This window comes from Macaca nemestrina, chromosome 1 (genome assembly GCF_043159975.1).
Source record: "Macaca nemestrina isolate mMacNem1 chromosome 1, mMacNem.hap1, whole genome shotgun sequence".
Taxonomy (NCBI): domain Eukaryota; kingdom Metazoa; phylum Chordata; class Mammalia; order Primates; family Cercopithecidae; genus Macaca; species Macaca nemestrina.
The window spans coordinates 58,906,095-58,930,497 of record NC_092125.1 but is presented as its reverse complement, the minus strand read 5'-3'; the positions used below and the strand labels follow the sequence as shown (position 1 = coordinate 58,930,497).

The 24,403-nt window shown below is 36.1% G+C and overlaps 1 protein-coding gene across 4 annotated transcripts in view; it reads right to left on the bottom strand.

Moving 5' to 3' along the window:
- Positions 1–24,403, bottom strand: part of LOC105484698 (calmodulin regulated spectrin associated protein family member 2) — a 117,629-nt gene that overhangs the window by 3,243 nt on the left and 89,983 nt on the right. For 2 of the 4 annotated variants that reach the window (XM_011746542.2, XM_011746543.3), the window contains 12 exons: positions 21,800–21,941; positions 21,302–21,441; positions 15,285–15,378; positions 12,853–12,940; positions 10,437–10,519; positions 10,070–10,139; positions 7,550–9,752; positions 5,185–5,321; positions 4,344–4,564; positions 2,597–2,669; positions 1,356–1,471; positions 60–178 (listed from right to left, as the gene is read on the bottom strand). In XM_011746542.2, coding sequence (XP_011744844.2) covers positions 60–178; positions 1,356–1,471; positions 2,597–2,669; positions 4,344–4,564; positions 5,185–5,321; positions 7,550–9,752; positions 10,070–10,139; positions 10,437–10,519; positions 12,853–12,940; positions 15,285–15,378; positions 21,302–21,441; positions 21,800–21,941 — 3,486 coding nt within the window. The remainder of the gene's footprint in view (positions 1–59; positions 179–1,355; positions 1,472–2,596; positions 2,670–4,343; positions 4,565–5,184; positions 5,322–7,549; positions 9,753–10,069; positions 10,140–10,436; positions 10,520–12,852; positions 12,941–15,284; positions 15,379–21,301; positions 21,442–21,799; positions 21,942–24,403) is intronic. The other 2 variants (XM_011746544.3, XM_011746546.3) reach the window with 1 other exon arrangement.

Sequence of the window (24,403 nt, the reverse complement as noted above, 5' to 3'; positions counted from 1 at the left end):
TGAACGGATAAAAGACTTCTACAGTTTGCCAAATTTAATTTTCATGCAAACATGCTTACCTCCAGTATTTTTTTCTTCTGACCTTCATTTACTTTTCCAGCCAAACAGCAATGAGCTAAAGCATTCTGTATTATGTGCTTATTGGATTTTGCACTGGGTTCTTTGTAGAGCTTTGGTCCTATGGTAGGGATTTAACAACAATAATAAAAATAACATTCCTAAGTCAGAAATACTACTATTTTAAAATGATGTAATTGTTCCTACACTGTTGAAATATTGTAATAGAAGACCAAATTCTGTGCTTAAAGGCCTCTTACTGGCTGCAATCCAACCAAAACATTGTTTTATCCACCCAGAGATATGGAGGATGTTCCTATGGCCTTCTGGAGTACCCTGTGAGAGCAGTACTAAAAATAAAATATTGCTGTAACTGTCATACTGCCTATTTAACCTTCTTTCTTAAATCTATAAGGTTACTGGTTAGCTTAGAGTCTAATGGGTCCACGAGTAATTTAAGTCTTTTCAAAAGGCAAAAAATACTTTTCTTTTTCAGATTGTTCAACTGAACTAACATAGAGAGGCAGAGGGAGTAACATGGAAATACTGTCAAATCCCAGGCCTTAAAGGCCGTCAGACTGGCTGTAGGAGGTAGTATTAAAAGCTACAGAGTGGGTCTCTAGCAAGTTCTAACCTCCAGCCTTTCTAGGGTTTCCACTTCCACTCTATCATGGATAGAAGGAGGCATCTCCTTTTCCCTCTGCTCTTCCCCATACATGTTCTCCCATGCCTTCCTATCTTACCTCTCAACATGCTGCTGACATTTCTTCTGATTTCTCTCCTGCTTCATTTATTTAGAAGTGTCCTTAACCCACATTCTACTCTTCATTGCTTTTATTCCAATCATGCCTGTCTAGAAGCTAGAAGAGGACTTGGTGGGGATATGTGAGGCTAGATACCTTCCTAGATTCAATGCATTCTTATCTTTTAGAGCCTCTTAATACTTGCTAAAGATGCACAATTCTGGATACCTGAAATCCCAGTATTAGGGATAGGACTTGGTAGATTCTAGCCTTTACTCAGTACTGAGGAACTATGTAGAACTTCTCTAAAACTTCTGCAGACCCAAACTACACACAGAAATGGCCAGCATTGGTTAGAGGGATGAGATATAAGTGGCATCACTAATTTTGTTTAGAAACTTACTCAACTACCTGAAAGTGACCACCTGCATTCATTGTTTATTAGTCACCTGCGCTTAAGGCCCAAAGGTGAGCCAATAAAATTTTCTTTAGTATAGCCTGCATTTAAGAGTGTGTTAAATTCAAATGTTTCTCTAAAAATGTATAGACACTAACCTGTATATTCCGTTCCAGAAGCCACTGAAGAAGTTGTTGATGCATTTTCCCAGTCTTTTTCTCCATTTCGACTGCCACAACGACTTGGAGATAAAAAGCCTTCTACAGACTCTGATCTAATTAGAAAATAAAATATATTTTATGTCTCAAACAGAGAAAAAATGGGGCCCAGAGGGTATATATGAAAGTACCAACCAAAATCAACCTAAAGGCCTAAAAATAATATGATGAGGCTGGGCATGGTGGCTCATGCCTGTAATCCCAGCACTTTGGGAGGCTGAGGCAGGTAGATCACAAGGTCAGAAGTTCGAGATCAGCCTGGTCAATATGGTGAAACCCCGTCTCTACCAAAAATACAAAAATCAGCTAGGCGTGGTGGTACGCGCCTGTAATCCCAGCTACTCAGGAGGCTGAGGCAGAAGAATCACTGGAAGCCAGGAGGCAGGGGTTGCAGTGAGCCGAGATCATGTCACTGCACTCTAGCCTGGGCGACGGAGCAAGACTCTGTCTCAAAAATAAATAAATAAATAAAAAATAAATAAATAATAAAAAATAATATAACATTGTCTTATTCACGGCTACACATCCAAGTTCCTAGAACATAGTAAGCATTCTATAAATATCTATGGAAAGAATGAATGTTTTTCCATGTGAAAAGAGGCAAATAACACAAAGGATGGTAATACAAAGATAAGAACTCTATGATGATGATTGTCACTAGAAATGTTCTCTTCTGATACGATATTATAGTATAAAGTAATAAAATACTGACTTTTAGCTTCTAATCTATATACTACAGAAAGAAAATACAAACGAGATCTTTCCTAAGTCACAGGCAACCCACTTTGGAATTATTCTAATGGGGAAAACCCCTTTGTATTAGTGGGTGATAGACTAGAGAAGGTGGTACTCTCATTCTACTGACTGTGATTTAATAAGAATCATATTAGCAATTACTGATGTACAATTACTGTTAATGTTTCATAGCTTATAAAAAGTATGTTATCAATGTCAATAATTCTAAATTCTAAAAGACAAAAAGCACTGAAAAATGAATAGACCTTTTTACATAATTTAACAGAAACTCAGTCCTAAGTCAGCAAAACTTAGAAAAATTTGTGATTATGATTTAGTCATTACAAAATATAAAATAAAAACATGAAAGAATTTTTACTTAGTATTCATGTAATTGCAGGTACTATACTCTTTTCTGTAAAAATATTCGTATGTTATGGATTTACCTTGGCGTCCTCTTGCCTGAATGTACACTCTCGTTATCACCTGTGTTCAGCGATGCCAAAGAAAGGCTAGAGACTGAAAAAACACGATAAATTCATGATCCTGAATAAAAACAAAATTAGAAATTTAAAAGGAGCAACTAGCAAAGAGTCTGTTCATTAGATAACACCAGCATATAAAAATTGAGCTTCTGTAGTTTCTTTTCCTTTTCTCTGTACTTTTAATTTAAACACATAATATGCTTGCATGCATATATACACAATTTATTTAAAATTAGCAAGGAACCTACTTTTAGGAAATAATGATAAAACTAACTTGCATTCCAAAAGGAAAGTGTTAATATGAGACATGATACTGTGATCCTAAAGAGAAAAAAAAATATTTCATGGTATCTAAATTCTAGGTAGAAAATTCTATCAATTCGTTTTACAGGCCTGAATACAGAGTTCTCTTTAAATAGTCAATATTATGTTATTTTTCCTCAGGTTTGGTATAGTTATGAGAATTCTCTAAAAAACTTCCATGGCATTTGGTTTTAATAAAGATTTCTTTTCTTTTTACAAATTTATCCCTGCCCAAGATTTTTTAAAAATAAAGAGTATGAAAAAAAAAATAATAAAAAAATAAAGAGTATGGCCAGGTGCAGTGACTCACACCTGTAATCCTAGTATTTTGGGAGGCCAAGGCAGGCCAATTACTTGAGCCCAAGAGTTCGAGACCAGCCTGAACAACATGGTGAAACCCCATCTCTACAAAAAATACAAAAAAATTAGCTGGGTATGGTGGCACTCACCTGTAGTCCCAGCTACCCAGGAGGCTGAGGTGGGAGGATCACCTGAACCCAGGCAGGTGGAAGCTGCAGTGAGCCATGGTCACACCATTGCACTCTAGCCTGGGCAAGAGACTGAGACCCCATTTCAAATGATGATAATAATAAGAAGAAGAAGAAGAAGAAGTATGCATATTGACTTTTTTTTTTTTTTTTTTTTTGAGACGGAGTCTGGCTCTGTCGCCCGGGCTGGAGTGCAGTGGCCGGATCTCAGCTCACTGCAAGCTCCGCCCCCCGGGTTTACGCCATTCTCCTGCCTCAGCCTCCCGAGTAGCTGGGACTACAGGCGCCTGCCGCCTCTCCCGGCTAGTTTTTTTTTTTGTATTTTTTAGTAGAGACGGGGTTTCACCGTGTTCGCCAGGATGGTCTCGATGTCCTGACCTAGTGATCCGCCCGTCTCGGCCTCCCAAAGTGCTGGGATTACAGGCTTGAGCCACCGCGCCCGGCCGCATATTGACTTTTAAAGGAAATATGTTCTCTCAACTCCAGATATTATAAATTTGGATTTTCAACCATTTCTATCTTCAAGGATGGACTTATGAACTCTTGATCTTACATTCCTTATTATACCAACATGTTTCTTGTACATTTCATGCATATAACATTTCTTTAAATTTGTAAGTATGTAAAGGGCAGTTAATAGTTCAAGGAGATTATATCTGAGGGCAGAGTTCCCTAATAGATTAATATTTAGATTTGATTTTTAGCATTCACATTTGTTCTGCTGAATATATGCATGCACACATAATACATTCAATTCATTAAAAACTTCATTTGCTCATTTTGGTTTTCTAAAAGGGAGCATGCATAATCTCAAAGTGTGTATCCAATTTTGCATATCAAAGTACAACCAAGTTAGTATGACAAACCAACCAAGCTGGTGTTTTTATGAACAGACTCTTCATAATAAGCTATGTTACCTGGAGGACCCTTTATTGGTGTTTTGGGGGATTCAATATGATCTCTGTGAATAGATTTTGGTCGCTGTTTTTTTTGTTTTACTACTTGAGGACGGGGTTTAATTACTGTATCCATATCTTCCATTAGTTTCAGTTGTTTCCGCCTCATATATTCTTGCCTAATAAATTCTCTGCGTGCTCTCTCATCTTCTTTCTTCTGACGTTCCTCCTCAGTTTTACGCCTAAGAAATCAAATGGTTACAGTACTTATTCTGCATACCAAAGACAAATCACACAGGAGTTATGTATTTGATATGAGAAGGGATAATTCTATTTCATCACCTTGGGGAATAAATGGTTCATTTAAAAGGTACTTGATTACTTGATGATTCTGCTGAGACATGGGATTAAGCATAAATAAATAAAGGAGGAAAGGAAGAGTCAAAGAAATTTAAAAAAATAAAGGTATTTGAGATAATTTAGGTTGTATGTGTATGTATCTACGTGTGTGTGTGTGTGTGTGTGTGTATACCTGTCTCCCAGGAAAGTTATTTTAATGTTTTTTAAACATTTAAATTAATTATTGAAATTAATGTTTCTAGGGAACTTTACCACGCGATGCCTTAAACTTAAGATAAAAATGTAAAATTAGGCAATACTTTGGGGAAAGAAATTGATTTCTACAAAGCACCAAAAAGTAGCACTGATCCAGCTCTCTATCTATACTACAAACTTCTCTGAAAAAAAATCTGTTAATAAAAATTAATGAGAGACCACCTCTTTGAATACTTACCAACTTTTTCTAAATATGCCCATGCATCATTAAAGTTCAGATCTAGCACTGACCCAGCAATTCCTTTACCTTGTTTCCTCCTTCTTATGCTCCATTTCTGCTTCCAACTGTTGTTTCCGGAGTTGAGTTTCCTTTTCCCTTCTTAATCTTTTCTCCAACAAAGCTGCCCGTTTCATTGCCATATCATTTTCTGCTTTTTGATCATCCTAAGAACGAATTTCATTGAAAACGATGAAACATTTTAGGTACCAATATTCTCATTTTTAATTGTTACAGTCACATTTTGTGGTTAGTTCTATAACTGAAAGTTTGAACTCTCTATTATAACCCTTCTGAATGTGGATGTGGTTCAGGAATTATGAAGGAAGAACTGAACTACAGTGGTAACAGTTCCATCAATAAAAGAGGACACGCAAACTTATTTAATTACACTCTGTCAAAACCTATGAGATTTGCAAAGAACAACCATAAAAACAAAAAAACACAAAAGATTTTTTTAACCCTAACTTAGTAACTTAGAGTAGGGAGTTCCCCCACCAATTTTTAAAATTGCATTTGAATTTTATTTGAAATATAAGCTCAGTGAAAATACCTCAAGTAAAAACATCCCAAAATTAGCCACCCAATGTTTTATCACATAAATGAAACTACTGCTGCATGATTTTAAATTGAGGTACTGACAGTCTGCTTGATAGGTTCTGAAGTACAATGAAAATATTTCCATTGAGGAAAAGATGGGCGTGATTATACTTCTCCTTTACAGTTCTTTTAATTTGAGAGCTAGTTCATTATCTATAGGGCTCCTGGGCCTGCCCTAGTTTCTACCTGAATCCTTAGGGACAGCCCTAGTTCTCAGGGGGCTTCCAAAATGCTTCAGAATTCACCAAAGTAACAAGCTGGTGTAGAAGTGGTTCACTGTCTTAATGTCTCCTTGTCAACTGTCCCTGCCAATGCGTAATTCAATAAACATTTCTTTGGTGTCTTAATACATTCACAACATAGTGTCAGATATTACATATATTAAAATATACGGTACCTCAGGTCAAGGAGCCTAAAAAAATCACAAGGGGAAGAGGCACAAACAACAGGCTTTGTATAGAAACCCAGAGAGAGATTTAACTCTGAATGGAGAAAGTCAGAAGACACCATTCAAGTAATTAGTTCAAACATTCATATATGTCTTCATCTATCAAATTACATATATTGTAGTTTGCCAGACACTTTACTATCCTATGGGGATTAAAAAGATGCAGTACCTAGGCTGGGCATAGTGGCTCATGCCTGTAATCCCAGCACTTTGGGAGGCTGAGGCGGGTGGATCACCTGAGGTCAGGAGTTCGAGACCAGACTGACCAACATGGAGAAACCCCGTCTCTACTAAAAATACAAAATTAGCCGGTCATGGTGGTGGCGCATGTCTGTAATCCCAGCTACTAAGGAGGCTGTGGCAGGAGAATCGCTTGAACCCAGGAGGCAGAGGTTGCGGTAAGCCAAGATCGCGCCATTGCACTCCAGCCTGGGCAACAAGAGCGAAGCTCTGTCTCAAAAAATAAACAAATAAATAAAAATAAAAAGATGCAGCACCTCTAGGAGGTCATGGTCTAAGAGACAAAGCAAATCATACGAAACAGTTGAAAACTCCGGGACACAGGACAGGTGTAAGTATATTAAGGATACAATAGATAGACAAATGATGAAACATTTGACCTTGACTGAAGGAATTATAAAAGGCTTTAGATGAAGCTTGAAGTTAATCTTAAAGAACAGTACAAAATAAAATTACAGGGAAGAGGCTAGACAAAAAGATTTAGGTAAATCTGTGAAAGTCCCTGAATGTTGTGCTAAAGGGTTTGAATGGCATGACTGGAGACAGATGGCCCAGTCAAGAAGCTGTAACCATAGTCCAGCAGATGAGTAATGGACTGGTGAAGATACAGAAATGAATGGAATAGAAATGAAGCAACAGAGGTACTGCCTGTTTTACACTAATGATTTTCTTCCCCTCTGTTTCCCTTTCTCTGCAAGGAACAGAGTCTCTAAACGGTAAATTTTAATTTTAATATCTATCAGTGTCTAGAGTAGCATTCTGTTAAAAAAAAATGGCAGTGTTACATGATTAAGAGACAAATGGAATCACTCTCTGAAGAGATCTGAGTAGCTTAATTTTTAAAAGGCTTTTGTTAAAGTGAGAAAGAGCAGTAGAGGAGCAAAACCAAGGAATATATCTTAACATGTGATAAAAGGATTTATTACAGCTTTGAGTCCATACTGGAAACCACAGTGTGCTTGAATGTTAACTACAGTCCACGGGGATGGACTTGTATCAAAAGGGACTGCTACTGAAAGAAGCATATCAACTGAAAAAAAAAACAAATCCAACACAACCACACTCATCTAATGAAGATGCCCAAAACTATGCAGATTAATACTACACCTTAAAAAAGAATCCACAGCATACTTTCTGGTCATCATCAAATTGTTCTTTATCACTTTCTCCATCATATTTTTCAACAGGTACATCAGCCTTTTCAGGGGGTTTCAAATCTGAGAGGGAAACTTCAATCAGATTAACATTTTTTGGAGCAGTGGGTGGGAAAACGGGTTTAGGAGGGGGTTCTGTGGGTTGATTCAATTGGTCCTCATTTGGTGTCAGACATACAGTCTCTGTGACAGGCAATGATAGGACTTCAGAGACTGTTGACTCAAAAGGTTTGATTTCCTTTTCTTCTGGATTATGTCCACGCTGTTCCAAAGTCCCTTTGGATTCCAATTCCTCCTTTTTAACTTCCTCTTTAGGTTTGGATTCCTTTAACTGAGGTTCTCCATCATCCCCAAAACATACAAATGACCTAGTCTGAATAGGAACTTGACTTGGTGAAAACCTCCTTAACCGAGGAAGGCTATCCACAGACCGAGGGGGTGTCAAGGTTCGATTCAAAGGTGTTATTTTTAACTCATTTGGCCTAGGAGTCCTTTGATTTTTAACAGAAAAAGACGCGCTTTTCCTGTTAGAAGACTGTGGAGATGGGTGAGTAGGACGAGGGGAGTCTGAGGAGAATGGTGCAATGGCTGATGACAGGCCTGCCTGCTTAGAAGGCTTAAAATCTCTAATCTGTTTCTGTGGAGAGGGTTGTGGAGGTGAAATCACCCAAGATTGCTGCTCTCTCATCTGCATTAACATCTCCTGCTGAAGTGACAAGCGTTGCATTTCTTGTTGGAGAAAATGCAGGGATGAATTTAACTTTTCAATGGATTTGGTATATTCTAAAATCTCTCCTTCATTTAAAGTTTCTTCTGAGGGGCTTGCCAGGTTCCACTGCTTCTCAGGATCAATAGGTGTAGTTGGAGACTTTAGCCATTTGGCTTGAGGATTCTCCATGCTCTCTTTTATATCTGCCAGTGACTTGCTCCTTTGTCCATCAGTTTTTTGTGATTCCTTTTCCTTTGCTCGATCAGTATATACTTTCTCATCTTCTGCACCCGCCGCTTCCTCTCGTAGAGGAGAAATCCCATCCCCTTTCTTTTTCACTACCGTAAGGAATGCTGTCCTTCCCATTTTCTGTCTCTGTTTGGTAAAAGCAGCTTCCATTTTCTTCTTCTGGGCTTCTATAGCACGCCTCTTTTCTTCTAGTTTCATCCTAAGGTGCACCATCTCAGAAGCCAAGAGCTGGGTAGTGTCCCGTCCCTGTGGAAGCCCTGTTTCTTCTGGAATTTGTGCCCAAGCAACCACATGAGGAATATTAAGTTCAGAGCCCTCTGGTGTAGTTTTCTGAGAACTGCTTCCACTACTTTTTCCATCAGTATGATTCAGTTTCCTGAACTTTTGTTCAGCAAAGCTGGTCATTTTAACTCCAGAACTAGAAGAAGCACTGCTGCCTGGCTGAGACTTGGTACTTACAGTACTTGGACAAGGACTCAAAGCTTCTCTGGTGTTGCCGGCTCGTATATCATAATCCTGAAGAAATTTAGATGCATCATCCATGTCAGAGTCCAAGCTTACAGTATAATCTCTCAATGAAGAATCTTCATCCATAGTTTCAGGAATATCTTCCGAAGGAACATGAATTCCAGTGTCTACTTCAGTATTGTCAGTTATGGGACTCAAGGCACCTTTTGTATCAGTTATATTATCAGGACTAGACTGATTTAACTTGATATTTGAATTTAGGATACTCATTTCTTGACTATGAAGAAAGAAGCCATTAGCAATTTGGTCTGGCTGAGGTGTATGAGGAGATTTTTCAGTATCATGAATTATTTGTAATGCTTCTTCAATGCTTGGTGTCTCAATCTGATTGCCAAACTCATCTAGAAGTATTCTATTTTGTAAAGCTCCATTTGGAAGCTTGTAATGAATATTCTCATTAGAATTTAGTTCATTTGTGTTAAGGGGCACATAAGACTTGAGGTCACTGTGAGAATCTATATTAAGTTCTTCTTCAATGCTCTCTGCCTCCTCTTCTCCATTTATTGGCTTGAAGGACAAATTTTTCCTAATGTGTTTAGATACACGATTGTTGTTCAGAGTAAGTCCTTCATTACTAATAGAACGAGTGATTCCTCGGTTTGGAGTGGATCTCTGTACACTATCTTCTTTATCAAAAGAAATATCAAATGATATGCCATGCACTGATGATCTAAAAAAAGTTAAAGAGAAAAATCCTTTAAAAATCCTAGAAATGATTTTTAGTATCATTTAACAAGAATTATTTGAAATTACATTTCCTTTCTTTCCCCAGTTCTCATAATCATACTGTCTTCAAGGTAAGGGGAGGGCTATCTAGCTACTTTTTAAAGTTAGCCTCTTTTACCCCTCTCTCATCTGCCTATACTGCCTTTTTCAAATTTAGGAACTAATTAAAAGTTTTAGCAATTTGGTTATCAATAAAAGACACAGATGCAATTTGTATTTCTTAATAATCTGAATACACTAAAAGTAATTATCTTTGTTTACCTTTTCTCTTTGGGCCATGTCCCTATGAAGCCATCAACATAAGACATAGATGAAGACCTTCTAATTCCTCCTTCAAATGCAAAAAAGAAAAAGTCATTGAAATCACGTAAAAAAATTAACTTATAGCAATTTAAGAGATTTCACGTATTTGAGGATTCATTAATAGCAATACAAATTAAGTAGGTACATAAGGAGAATTAGAGATCATTTTATCAAGAAAAGTAAGCACAGTGAAACTGATCATGCTTTTAGTGTTATGGGGGGGGAAAAAAACCCTGGATATTTGTTTATTTATATTTACTCTCAAATCATTTCCCAGGTAACCTACTTAAAAAAGTATTTTCCTAGGCTTTTTCAAATATATTACCTGAGGCTGAAGAATGAGCTTGGGGACGTGAATACCTAGAAGGCAAATGATGATGAGACTGTGTAAATGTAGCTCCTTCCCCACTGCAATGGAAAATAAATTTAAAATGTTATATTTTAGTTGTTTAATATAAATTTTAGGTAGAATGTCTTAAGTTAGAAACAACACTACCACCTCTGATTCTACATCCTAAATTTTAAAGATATAGAAACATAATATATTGTTTAAACCAAACAATGGTTGTGATTACAGTACATATCTGTATATATTTTATGTCTTTTAGCCAAACAACTTAAAGTACTTTCATATACATCTCAATGTCCTTGTGAGATATGAATTACTTTCATTTTTATAAACATAAAAACTGATATATAAAAAAGTAAAATGAAACTCACCAATTTGAAATATTTTGGTCAAATTTAAATCTCTAAAAACTATAGATAAAATATACCCTAGTAAAAGACCTTGACAGCCTCTCTGCTCATGGACCTATGTTTGTATATCTCTAACAGCCAAGTGTGTGGAGTAGCTGCTGAAAACATCTTTTGCTTTGTCTGTCTTCTTCGTTTTTTTCTTTCTCATAAAATCATTATTTAGGTGCACTAACATTTGTAGATGTGGCTACATTATTCCCAGGAAGGGCAAAAATACTTCAATTCTTTCTCAAAAGTTCCACAGTGTTGGAGAACTACAATGGACCATATGGAGACTTACAGAAATCAAGAGGATGAGTAGGAACCCAGAATAGCCTAGAATAATGGCTACACAATAACTTTTCAAGGAAAAGAATGTAGACATCCATCTGCATTATAAAAAGAGTTTCTGCTGGAAAAAATAGGAAAAATGAGCCGCTGAGATGTCTGAGAGACAGAAAAGAGATGAGTCTTCCAGAGGACATGAATTAAAAACATTTTTCAGAAATGTGGGAGACTGTCCATTTAGGTTCCTAGAATAATTATGGAATAATCTAATCTTTGAGTGGAAAGCTTTACTTTCCACTTTAAAAGTGGAATTTCAAGATTTAATAGAGCAAGAGTGATGACCTACAACACTGAGTGTTTTCTAAATCTTCAAGGAAGGAAATGTCACTATTGACCGACCATGCCTGCTAAATTTCATATTTTTGTGTTAAGCCAAGAATTCATACAGAAATTACTTTGAATGTTTTACTCATAATTTTTAAAATGTATTTTGAATGTGTCTGAATTTCCAAAAACCCACAAAAGACATTAGTTTTAACTTAAAAAATCAGATAGATTAGGGAGTACAAAGTCAATATATATTGTAGGTTCTAATAAATACAAATAAAAAGCTGCTTATAGGAGCTGTTGAAATGCATTTTTAAACAAACTAACGTTCCTATCACATACCTGGGTGAGAAGTCAGGATTACCTAGGTATTAATATGATAGGACATTTTCACTTTGCTTTCAATTTAGTTCCTAATATTATGTACTAAAGCATTAAAGATTCAATATTGTAATAAATATTCTATTGTTGTAACCCAGGGTCCTTGGGTTTTCAGGTACACACTGTGAAAAGGTACCTGCTTGTAACTGTTGCACCTTGAGGTTTTTATTGTTTCAGAAAGTTCCAGGAAGCAGCCCAACCCCACATTACAAAACAAAAACTACACAAACTGGGTGGATGCAGAGATGCCTGAGTCGGGGATGTATTACTATTACCACACCAAAAACCCCATCCAAGGAGGAGCTTATTCCGCATTTTCTATACATGCCAGTATGCAGAAGCATGACTGATGACTGCGCCTTTACTGCCTTTACTCCACCTCTACACACAATGATTCAGCTAACCAGCCTATCTAAAAGCCCTATTTTCACCTTTGTTCGAGGAGGCACTGCTTTGGGGAATTATTCCCGGTGTCCTCCTTACTTGCTGCAAGTAATAAAATCCTCTTGTCTTGTTAAATCCTCCTTGGTTGTGGCTTTGGACTGTCATCTGCCAAGAGACCAAACCCACCCGTTGTGTGGGTAACACTGTGATCTCTCAATAGCTATCCTAACCAGAAAAAAAAACAGCAGAAAAAACCTTCAAAGATTTTTAAAATAAAATATGTAGAAATCCTAATAGAATTTCAAAATTTCCCTCCGAGGCCTAAGAGTTACCTATTACAGTTCTCAATTATGAACAAGTTACACATCAAAAGTTTAGTTTTAGGTTGGTTATTGGGAATTTAGAATATATTCTCCCATCTTTTCAGTATGGTACATATAAACATTCATTTCAGTGTATATTTCAATTTACATTTAAGTTAAAACAGGGTTTAATAGGGTAAGCTAATTATAACAGTTCAAAATCCAACTGAAATTCTTAAAAACCTTATTTAATATAATATTATTTGATTTAATTAGTAAATAGAACAGAAATGGTGAAAATAAAGTCATTGTGGAGTTTACCTTGAAGGGAAGTCAGAACTACTATCTAAGACATTTCTTTTGGCAGCATTCAAGACAGGAATTGAAGGCATATCTTTTACAGGTTCAGCTGGAATAAAAGATTTTTAAAAAGACCCTCAAATTAGCATATTTCTATGAAAAATTCTGGACCATAAATAAATTTATAATAAAATTTAACTTCTATTTCCCTTTCTACGTATTGAGAAATCATAGCATAAAGTTTTCTTCTTAAATAATTTTCAAAGGGTCAAGTTTCTTTAAGCTCTTTTTGAAGTATTCAGACTTAAGTTCAAAAAATTTAAGAAAAAATTCTTTCTTTTTTTTTTAGATGGAGTCTCACTCTATCGCACAGGCTGGAGTGCAATGGTGTCATCTCAGCTCACTGCAACCTCCACCTTTTGGGTTCAAGTGATTCTCTTGCCTCAGCCTCCCGGGTAACTGGGACTACAGGCACCTGCCACCACACCTGGCTAATTTTTGTATTTTCAGTAGAGACGGGGTTTCACCATATTGGCCAGGCTGGTCTTGAACTCCTGACCTTGTGATCTGCCCGCTTTGGCCTCCCAAAGTGCTGGGATTACGGGTGTGAGCCACCATGCCCGGCCAAAAATTTCTTAAATTAAAAAATTCACCTGATTAAGGATAATAAGGGGGAAAAAGCCTAACATAAAATAAATATATGTATAAAACAAAAATAAGTTTGAGTGTTTAATTTTGTGAAAGCTTTCATAGAACTTCAGGCACACATGGTCAGCTCTGCTTCTTTATGAAATAGCTGGTATTTTGGTCAATTAGATAAAAACAGAATTTCTTTAGAAAACAATTAAACCTGCTGGTATACTTTTATTTTTATAAGTAACTCTGGAGGAAGACTCAATTTACTTTTTGACTTTGAGAGCTGATGCAACAGCTATTGGTATTTTGAACAGTGGGTTTCACAGGTGAAATCACAGAAAGCAATGTAGTGAAAACTCTGTTAATAATTTTAAAAAATTATACAAATATTGGTTATGAAAATTACTAAGAATATCTGACTTCATTCAATGGCTTTAGGGGAGCATCTCAATTTCTTTACAGGCATGTAAAAAAGTTATATAATGTTATATAATGACACAATAATTCAGAATCTGCCGTTAAGAAGCTTAGCAATACTAGAATTACTGCTTATTTCACAGATTTTTGCCTGAGATGAGGTGGGCTGCCTGAAGTAACCTCACTGTACTCACTAGACTATGCCTCCCCTTTGGTTACATGTTTTTCCTCCTTCCCGATCACTTTCTCTTCTTTTATTTTTGGGACACTGGGTGGAGGTGGAGGTAGCGGTAGCAGTTACAAAATAACAAACTTTGGAGCCAAGGAAAGTTGCTAAGTTGTTGGGATGCACAATAATCATATTTTGTGTTGGGTGGGACAGCTATTGGTAGCAGACAGAAATGTTTCCATAAGTTATGCTGGAAGAAAGTTATTTAGTGGGCTAAGCTTATAATTTAAGATCATTTTTTCCCCTATAGAAATCAACCTCTGGGTTGTGTTTTTTTTTTGAGACGGTGTCTCGTCTCTGTCACCCAGGCTGGAGTGCAGTGGCACGCTCTCTGCTCACTGCAACCTCTGCCTCCTGGGTTCAAGTAATTCTACTGTCTCAGCCTCCCAAGTAGCTGGGATTACAGGCATGCACCAATATGCCTGGCTAATTTTTGTATTTTTAGTAGAGACCAGGTTTCACCATGTTGGCCAACCTGGTTTCGAATTCCTGACCTCAGGTAATCCACCCACCTCGGCCTCCCAAAGTGCTAGAATTACAGGCATGAGCCACTGCACCCAGCCTAGAAATAAACCTCTAGTTCTATAATGGGAGCCAAGAGAAAATTGGTTTTGCTATGTGAAATTTCACTTTACAGAAAATTTAGGAAGATTTTTTGTTCCTTATATCTAGGGGTCTTTACAGTAACCCCTTTATTTCTTACTAGTTTTATTCTTATTATACACAATCAATAGTTCATAATACTATAATAGTCACAAAATCCACTAGGTTTAAAAATCCATACAAACCTTTTTATGGTTTAATGGCAAATTCAAGTTGCAGGTTAAGGCCAAACAATAATTTGTGGGGATTCTGGGTAACACGATGTTAAAAACTAAGAATGTAAAAGGGAATAAAAGCTGGGATAGGGATAAAAGATGCAAAGAAAAGAAATGGACAGTTACAGCTAAAAGTTCCATATCATAAGACTTCAAATTCAAAGCCATTCCCTCCATTTTCTTTTTCTTCTCCTCTAACCATTTTAAGAGGTTAGGAGAATCTATCAAGGGTAATAGCTGAAATCTAAAAAAAATTAATAGGCTGCTTTCTAAAAACGTAGCCAGGTGAGGTTATATCAACATTCCATTTTTTTCTGTTTATAGGAACATTAAAAATTAAAAAGATCGATTACCTCCTTGTGGACGAATAACACGAGGCTGTACAAAAGACGGCTTCACCACTTCAAACCACCAGAACAGTTCCGCCATGAACACCAAATAATTACTCTATATAGGAAATTTAACAGAAAGCCTACATTAGGTAAAACTTAATGATAAATAGAATTTTATTGTTTTAAAATATAGGTTTAAATCTCATTCATTCATCACTGGAGTATATTCACTACAGGCTATTAAACATGGGATGGAATATTAACTCTTGTGGGTAAAAATTGTAACTACTATTCAAAACCTCTTGCTGATGATTTACTCTATAATTCTAAAATGGTGGCCCAATTGGATCTAGCAGGCATGAATACCTCTAACTGTGTAGAACACTGAGATAATATATAAGGCACTTTCACTCCAAAGTAAATACAACTTAAAAAGTTATTCAATCACCTGACACTCTAAAGAGGGGTTATCCTCTAAAGACACTCTAAAGAGGGGTTATCACAAAAAATAACTAAGTTCTACTCAGATCCCTATAAATTTCTCCAAAAAGTAATTGGATGTAGTGTTAAAAAAAATATTATTATGTGGCCAGACATGGTGACTCACACCTGTAACCCCAGCACTTTGGGAAGCCAAGATGGGTGGATCATGAAGTCAAGAGTTTGAGACCAGCCTGGCCAACAAGGTGAAACCCCGTCTCTACTAAAGATACAAAAAATTAGCCGGGTGTGGTGGCGCGTGCCTGTAATCCTAGCTACTTGGGAGGCTGAGGCAGGAGAATAGCTTGAACCCAAGAGGCAGAGGTTGCAGTGAGCCAAGATCATGCCATTACACTCCAGCCTGGGCGACAGGGCAAGACTCCGTCTCAAAAAAAAAAAAAAATAAATAAGTTATATGTATGTGTTCCGTAATGCTAAACTCAACAGTAATACCAGTGCTAAATAACACCAGAACTAAATTTTTATAGCTAATTTTTAAATAATTTTGAAATATACAAAACATTATTTATACAATTAATGTATCTACCTAACTTCGAAAAGTTATTAGTAAGTCAACAACATTACCTTTTATTATTACTATTTTAAAATGTAAATAATTTTTTAAATGGCTTAAAATTAAGAGAAGGATTAAGGGTCCTCAAAAGCACATTTCTACTACAAGTTTATATTTTAAAATGCGTTTATAATAAAAGCTATAAGCATGAATAATTATTTCAATTTTAGGCATTCGCTGAATTTTTAAAAACTGTATAAAATCTGTTTTCATAACTTTTTAAAATAATATGTTTTCTAAATTTTGGGTATTTGGCATTTAATAAAATAGTTACTATCAAATTTATTAATATTTAATAAGTAAGGTCTTATTTCATATTAAAGTTTTTAAGATTATCCTGGATATGGTTATTTTCTAACGTCTTGCCTTCTTCCTACTTGCTAATTATGAATAATCCTTAAACTCTATATGCTCTCCATTAGAACTCATGCATTCTCTTGGTTTTGTTTCTCATATTTAAGTTGGTGACTTTCAAATATCATCTCTCATCTGATAGTTCTGGAAGGCTATTGTGTATGTAGAAAGTGAAGAAAAGAGGCTGGGCACAGTTTGGCTCATGCCTGTAATCCCAGTGCTTGGGGAGGCTGAGGAGGGACTGCTTGAGGCCGGGAGGTTGAGACCAGCCTGGGCAACACAGCTTGTCTCTATAAAAATTTTAAAAATTAGCCACGCACGGTGGCACAGTCCTGTCATCCTAGCTGCTTGGGAGGCTGGAGCAGGAATACAGCTTGAGCCCAGGATTTGGCTGATTATGCCACTGCACTCCAGCCTAGGTGACAGAGTGAGACCCTGTCTCTAAAAAAATAAAGTGATGAAAAGAAGAATCAAGAGTGATGACTCTTAGGTTTTTGTCTTGAGCAAGTAATAGTGAGATGGAGAGGACTGGGAGAAACAGGTAATGAAAGGAATCTAGAGTCACTGAGATGTTCACTGGACATTTAAGTGGACCTTCTTGTAGGTGGCTGAGTGTAAGAGTCTGGATTGTTACAGAAGATAATGCACAGTGGTGAAGAGCATTTGGTAGGTTTCTACTTTACCTTTAGTGTTTGCTTTTACTATAAATTCTCAGAATTTTAGAATGTTGATATACAGATATATACTAATTGAAGCAGCCAGTAAAATTTGTGACTAAAAAAAGTAATAAGAATGCTTATAATCCATAAAAGCTATGCAGTGGATCTCATCTCTGCTTCACTTCTCAGAAACTTTACAGTTTTAAAAAATGTATTTCTTATTTCAATAGGTGTTTGGTAATACGAATAAGTTCTTTAGGTGATTTCTGAGATTCTGGTGCACCCATCACCCAAGCAGTGTACACTGTACCCAATGTGTAGTCTTTTATCCTTCACCTCCCTCCCGCTTTTTTCCCTGAGTCCCCAAAGTCCATTGTATCATTCTTATGCCTTTGCATCCTTATAGTTTAGTTCCCACTTATGAGTGAGAATATATGATGTTTGGTTTTCCATTCCTGAGTTACTTCACTTAGAATAATGGTCTCCAATTCCATCCAAATTGCTGTGAATGCCATTATATTCTTAACCTTACTTTTCTCTCCTACATATTTACCCTTCTCCTCTCAACAGAATCCTTCCTATTTGGCTTTTAAACATGCTCCAATCCCTCCCATCAAAATAAAGGAAATAAAACCTTCACTCAATAACTATTCTCTAGTTTCCCCTCCCTCCCATCTTTTTACCTCTTCACAAACTTCTTTTAGGAGCAGGCCTCTACTGACACTCTCCATTTCATCACTTTTACTCTCTAATCTACTTCAGTCTTGGCACTGAATCACATCATTCCCCTAACAGCAATTGCTTGAGTCACCAATGATGTACATATGTTGCGAAATCAAACAGATTTCCCATCTTACCTGACCTCTCAGCTGCATTTGATATTCCTGATCTCACCCCTCTTTGAAACACTGCCATGCCTATGTCCACCAGCTACTAAATGATTCTCAAATGTACTGACTGCACTTATGTATGCAGTGGCCTACGGAGCATTTTCTTTTGGATATCTCAAAGGCCTATGTCCAAAACTGAAATAATGACCTTCCCAACAAATGTGATCTTACTGCAGTCCTATCTCAATGAATGGCACCACTATCCCTGTGTGCAAACCAGAAACCTAGGAGTCATCCTTGACACATTCTTCCTTCTCCCATGTCCAATTCATCAACCAAAGCATGCAGATTTTGCATCCTAAATATTTCTGGAATTCATCGACTTCTCTCCATCATAACTGCTCTGATTCAAATGTTTTTGCCTTGTTTGGAACACAATAGCTTTTTCTTTGGCTTGCTAAGAAAACAAACTTTTCAAAATGCAACTCTCTTTCCATTGCTCTTGAGGTAAAGGGAATCTTACTATGGCTTACAAGAGGATACTTGGTAGAGTCCCTTTTTCTCTTTCCACATTTATCTATTACTATATTCTCCAGGGTTCCTCATCTTACCCTCCAGATTATAAGGTCTAAAAAGACAAAACTTATGCTCATCATTATATCTTCAGTGTTTAAAACAGTGTCTGGCACATGATAGATGCTCAGTAAATATTTATTAAATGAATGTACAAATGAATGAATCTACGCATTAAAAAAAACACCAGTCAGTAAAACATCAAAACACTGACAGAGTATTTCTGGGTAATAAGATTACTGTGATTTATATTTTTTCTTTACACTTATCTTTATGGTATGCTTTCTAAAGCCAAAGTATAAAATTGGTTTTTAAGTACTGGTGCTAGGTTACATTTTACTAGTGCAGTTAACTGAAAGCGGACTATATTTTGAAAAAATACCGCTTAAGTGCTCAATAAATTATCTGTTGACAGAAAATAAGTTAATATTTTAAGGACTTTGGTAAGACAGCCATCCTAATAACATAATTGTACTGTTTGGCCACAAGGTGTCAGTACAGTAAGAAATAATTTTCCCAGTGATTAAAGCTCATGAATATTACGTCTTTCTAAGTTTAAGACAGGGTCTTGGTTTGTCACTAAGTTTGGAGTGTAGTCATGCAATCAGGGCTCACTGCAGTCTCAGCCTCCTAGGTTCAAGCAATCCTCCAACATCAACCTCCTGAGTAGCTGGTACTACAGTGTGTGCCATCACGCCTGGCTAACTTTATTTTCTGTAAAGACAAAGGTTTCACTATGTTGCCCAGGCTGGTCTCAAACTCCTGGACTGAAGTGATACTCCTGCCTTGTCCTCCCAAAGTGCTGGGATTATAGGCAAGAGCCACCGCACCTGGCCTAAAGTTTTTATATTGTAGTTCAGTGTTTCATAAATTAATATGACTCAATTAGAAAACATTTCTGATTTCTTAATTGACTTTATATTATTAACTCACATAAAATACAACACTAACATTACTAAAATAATATCTGGAGGATAAGAAATAATTCTTGAAGTATTAAAAATAATAGTATTCATAACACAACTTAATTTTCAAAATTGGGAATGGAATGGAATGATTTTCAAAAATCTCTTCATGATGATGATTTTCTTTTTTTGAGACATAGTCTTATTCTGTCACCCAGGCTGGAATGCAGTGGTGCCATCTCAGCTCACTGCAACCTCTGCCTCCCAGGTTCAAATGATTCTCCTGCCTCAGCCTCCCAAGTAGCTGCGATTACAGGCGCACGCCACTACGCCTGGCTGATGTTTGTATTTTTAGTAGAGGTGAGGTTTCACCATGTTGGCCAGGTTGGTCTCGAACTCCTGGCCTCAGTGATCTGCCCACCTCAGCCTCCCCCGCTCGGCCATGATTATTATTTTTAACATTTAACATCAATGTAAATAAAATATATTCAACTTAAAATTAAGAAAATAATACTACCCATGTGAAATTTTATTCTTTTAACACAATCTGACAGCATACATTAGCCAACAGTCAAAGGACAATAAAGGTGACAAATAGTCTGATAACTACAGAATAATTATATTTAATCTAGTGAGAATAAACAAACTAAATTTCAATTTAATGCTCAATGATTCATTGTACACATAAAAATACACAAGGATACCATATCATTTAACTATACATATCATATATTTATGCATAATGGTAGTTAAATAGTACATAATGTTACTTTTCAATTAATTTTTTGTTTAATTCAAAAATTAAAAATTAAAAATTCCTTAAGAAAAAGTAAGCATTATTTATAAAGATATCTTACTATTTGTAAGCACTGTTATTGTAAGAAACATTTAATGGCTTATTCTCTATTTTGCAAACATTAAGACAACAGATCGATTTTGTAAATGACTTTTTTTTCTTTTTTTGAGACAAGGCCTGGCTCTGTTGCCCAGGCTAGTGTGCAGTGGCGTGATCTCAGCTCACTGCAACCTCCGCCTTCCAGACTCAAAATTCTCCCACCTCAGCCTCCCGAGTAGCTGGGAACACAGGCACATGCCACGACACCCAGCTAATTTTTGTATTTATTGTAGGGATGGGGTTTCACCATGTTGCCCAGTCTGGTCTTAAACTCCTGAGCTCAAGCTATCTGCCTACCTCTTCCTCCCAAAGAGCTGGGATTATAGGCACAAGTCACTACACCTGGCCAATTCTGTACATGACTTTAAGTTTGGCTTTGCACTATAAAATAAACTTGTAGTTAATAGTATATTAAAAAACGAAATAAGGAGAAAAAAATCAAAAACTTTTTTCAAAAGCTCTTTTGACTGATATAGTTAATCTATAAGCTTAAAGTTGCTAGGTCATTTATATATCTTGTTCTATGGTTCTTTATTTTTAAAATTTTATTTATTTTTTGAGACATGGTCTTGCTCTGTTGCCCAGGCTGGAGTGCAATGGCACGATCATCACTTGCTGCAGCCTCAACCTCCCGGGCTTAAGCAATCCTCCCAAAGTACTGGGATTACAGGCATGAGTCACTGTGCCCAGCTTTTTTGTTTATTTGTTTGTTTTTTAAAAATACATATTTTAACAAAGCAAAGGGGAAAAAAGAATAATTTAATTTACCTTTATGGATGAAGCAGCATAGAGCATATCTTCCAGAGTGAAATGGCAACACTGGTTCAAGTATTCTTGGCAAAATTCTTGAATCAGCTGCAGATTATACAGGCTATCAGCCAAAGACATAGTTTCTTTCAAACAAATATCTTCAAATAAGAAAAGAGCAAGGTGGTGACTTTGGATTAATTTGATAATAAATATTTCATATCCATCTTGTAATCAGTACAAATACACAATTCTGGTTAACAAACATACATTTATAAATATAGAAGTCATTATACATTAAGACTTAGAAACCAAGCACTATTTTTTTGAACTATCTCCCTCAGAATTATATATGTGTTCTTTTTTTAAAAAAAATCTTCATTACTTATTAAATAATATTGTCTTTTCTTTTGAGACAAGATCCCACCCTGTCACGTAGGCTGCAGTACAAAATAATATTGTCTTAAATATTGGTTATCATCTGTCTACAGTTCAGAAATATTACACTGGAACACTTACCCTCTAATCTGACAACATCGGGACAGTAAAAATGAATAAGGGCAGCTAATGCACAGCCATCTGTCCCATCCTTCAACAAATTTTCTACCAATGGAATGCAAGGCAGTTGCTTAAGTAATGTTTGCTCTTTCCTATAACGAGCCTAAAATATAAAAAAAAAAAACCATGAAAATAAGTAAGTACCAAGCAACACACACGAAAAAAATGAGTACCGTAAATTCTAATGTATCAGTAATAAAATAAATCATGAGAAATGAGACCACTCACCAATATTCCTTTTTTTCCTAAATAACGGTAGGTATCACCACAGTTAAATACACAGCAACAACAGCTATAGTTTTGAAGCTCAATACTTAATATAATATACTGCTAATTTATACTATGTGACATTTAGCTTAAATATTTAAATATAAAAGCATCACAAAACAGATTTTGAACACTTTGTATCCAAATAATTCTGTTCTTTTGAAGATAATAAAATTAATCCACTTTAATTCAGACTTAATTTAGACGGAAAATTCTTATACGGGAAGAGCAAGAATACTATTCAAGCAGAAAGAGTTATCAAAATGAGGGGGAAGGTATAAGAATATACTATTCTTAAAAGAAATTTGAGGAACTGGAATAGTATCACCAAGACATTCTGGGTTATTATTTGAATGTTGAGGAAACACAAATAGTTAACAACTTTGAAAGTGAAAAAACACCCTCCCAACTTAGGTTTCATTAATAATTGAGCAAGTATACGGGTTCTTGCTCCCCCTCAGAAAAAGAGAGGAAACCTTCGTTTTCTAAAGATTATTTGGTGTGGCTAGATAGAATTTTTAAAAATAGTTCTAAAAAATGAGACATGCTGTAAAAGTAGTCTTAAGAGAATGAATTCAGATCCTGGTTCAGATCCTGGTTCTGCCACTTACTAGTTTTGTGATCTTGGACAAGTTACTTAAACTCTCATTTCTCATTTTCCCATTTGTAAACGGGTAATAATAGTACCCACTTCATAGAACCACTGGAAGATTAAGTAAGATGATGGACACAAAGTGCTATGCATCCTGCTGGGCACATAGTAAGCAATCAATAAAGGTTAGCTATTATTAGTTGTTAACTCTTCTAAAGCCAAGTAAAATAATGCTGAAGATTTAGTGAATGTACACACTAAAGTATTTTACTAGCAAAATATATAACATAAGTTACTGGTATTTTTTTAAGGTTATCAAAACTATTTTTTCTTCTAATTCCATCCAAATTGGTCATCTTTATATTTTAGAATTAAAATATAATTATGAGATAAAATACTTTCATGAGAATAAAAATAGAAAAACAAAAATTTATTGAAAGAGAATACCTAACATTTGGTAGTGAAGTTAGATTTCTTTTCAATGCTATCTCTCAGAAAAGCATCAGTATTAATGAAGGAGATACTTATTCCTGGATTTCTCTCACTGGCTACCCAAGGACAAAATTCATGGAACATATTTTCCTCTTGAAGATTTCTGAAAGTTCTTATTAATTAGTGCATAATAAACTGTATTTAAGAATACATCCCTAATTCAGGGGGTAACCATATTCAGAAAAAAATTATTTGCAGTACTCTATAGATTCTTTAATTGATTATTAATTTAACATAATCCTTAGAAAAATTCCTCACTTTGCAGCTAAGAGACTGTTTAAAATCAACCATGGGGAGGGAAGAAGAAGGAAGAAAGAAAAAAGAAATCAACCAGCACAGTGGTATCTTCTAGGCTTAAGCTACCGTTCTCACAATTAGTACTGTTCCAGATCCTTACATGCTTTTTCTTCAGTTATCTGGGATCAAAATAGTCTGCCTCTTGGACATCCTCGAAATTGGTCTGGGACTAGTAGTTTGTTTTCAGCCTATGACCTGAATTGGACTAAGCCAAGCACCCAGGGTCATGGAACAAAGAACTGAATTATGTGATTTGTTCTACTCCCTCCTGCAAAGTAGCACTTTGGCACAAGGTGTGTGCAAACAGGCACATGTATGCATGCACGCACACACACACACACACACACATACACACAGCTTTATATGACATTAGCAATAAGTATCTATGGTTTAGACAAGACAATCAGAGAATTATGGATGGGATGCTAAAACATTTTCCTAAAGATTGTATTCTAGAAGATATATTAGGTAAATCAACTTTAAATCTTGAGATTATGTCCAGCTCTCAGAAGGTTCATCTGTAATTCATGAAAAAGTCTTTTGTACTTGAACATGCTATTTGCTTTATAAACTCATTGCATGGAAACATGCCCTTTCTTTCTGCAAACGTAGAAGTTTGGCATTTAGAAAGAACACCCTATAATTCAACATTATGATATATTTCTTTTCCTGTTTTTTTTTTTTTTTTTTTTTTTTAAGAGATAGCGTCTCACTCTATTAGCCAGGCTGGAGTGCAGTGGCACAATCATGGCTCACTGCAGCCTCGATCTCCTGGTCTCAGGTGATTTTCCCACCTCAGCCTCTTGAGTAGGTGAAACCACAAGTGTGTACCACTATGCCTGCCTCATTTTTGTATTTTTTGTAGAGACGGGGTTTTGCCAAGTTGCCCAGGCTGGTCTCAAACTCCTGCGCTCAAG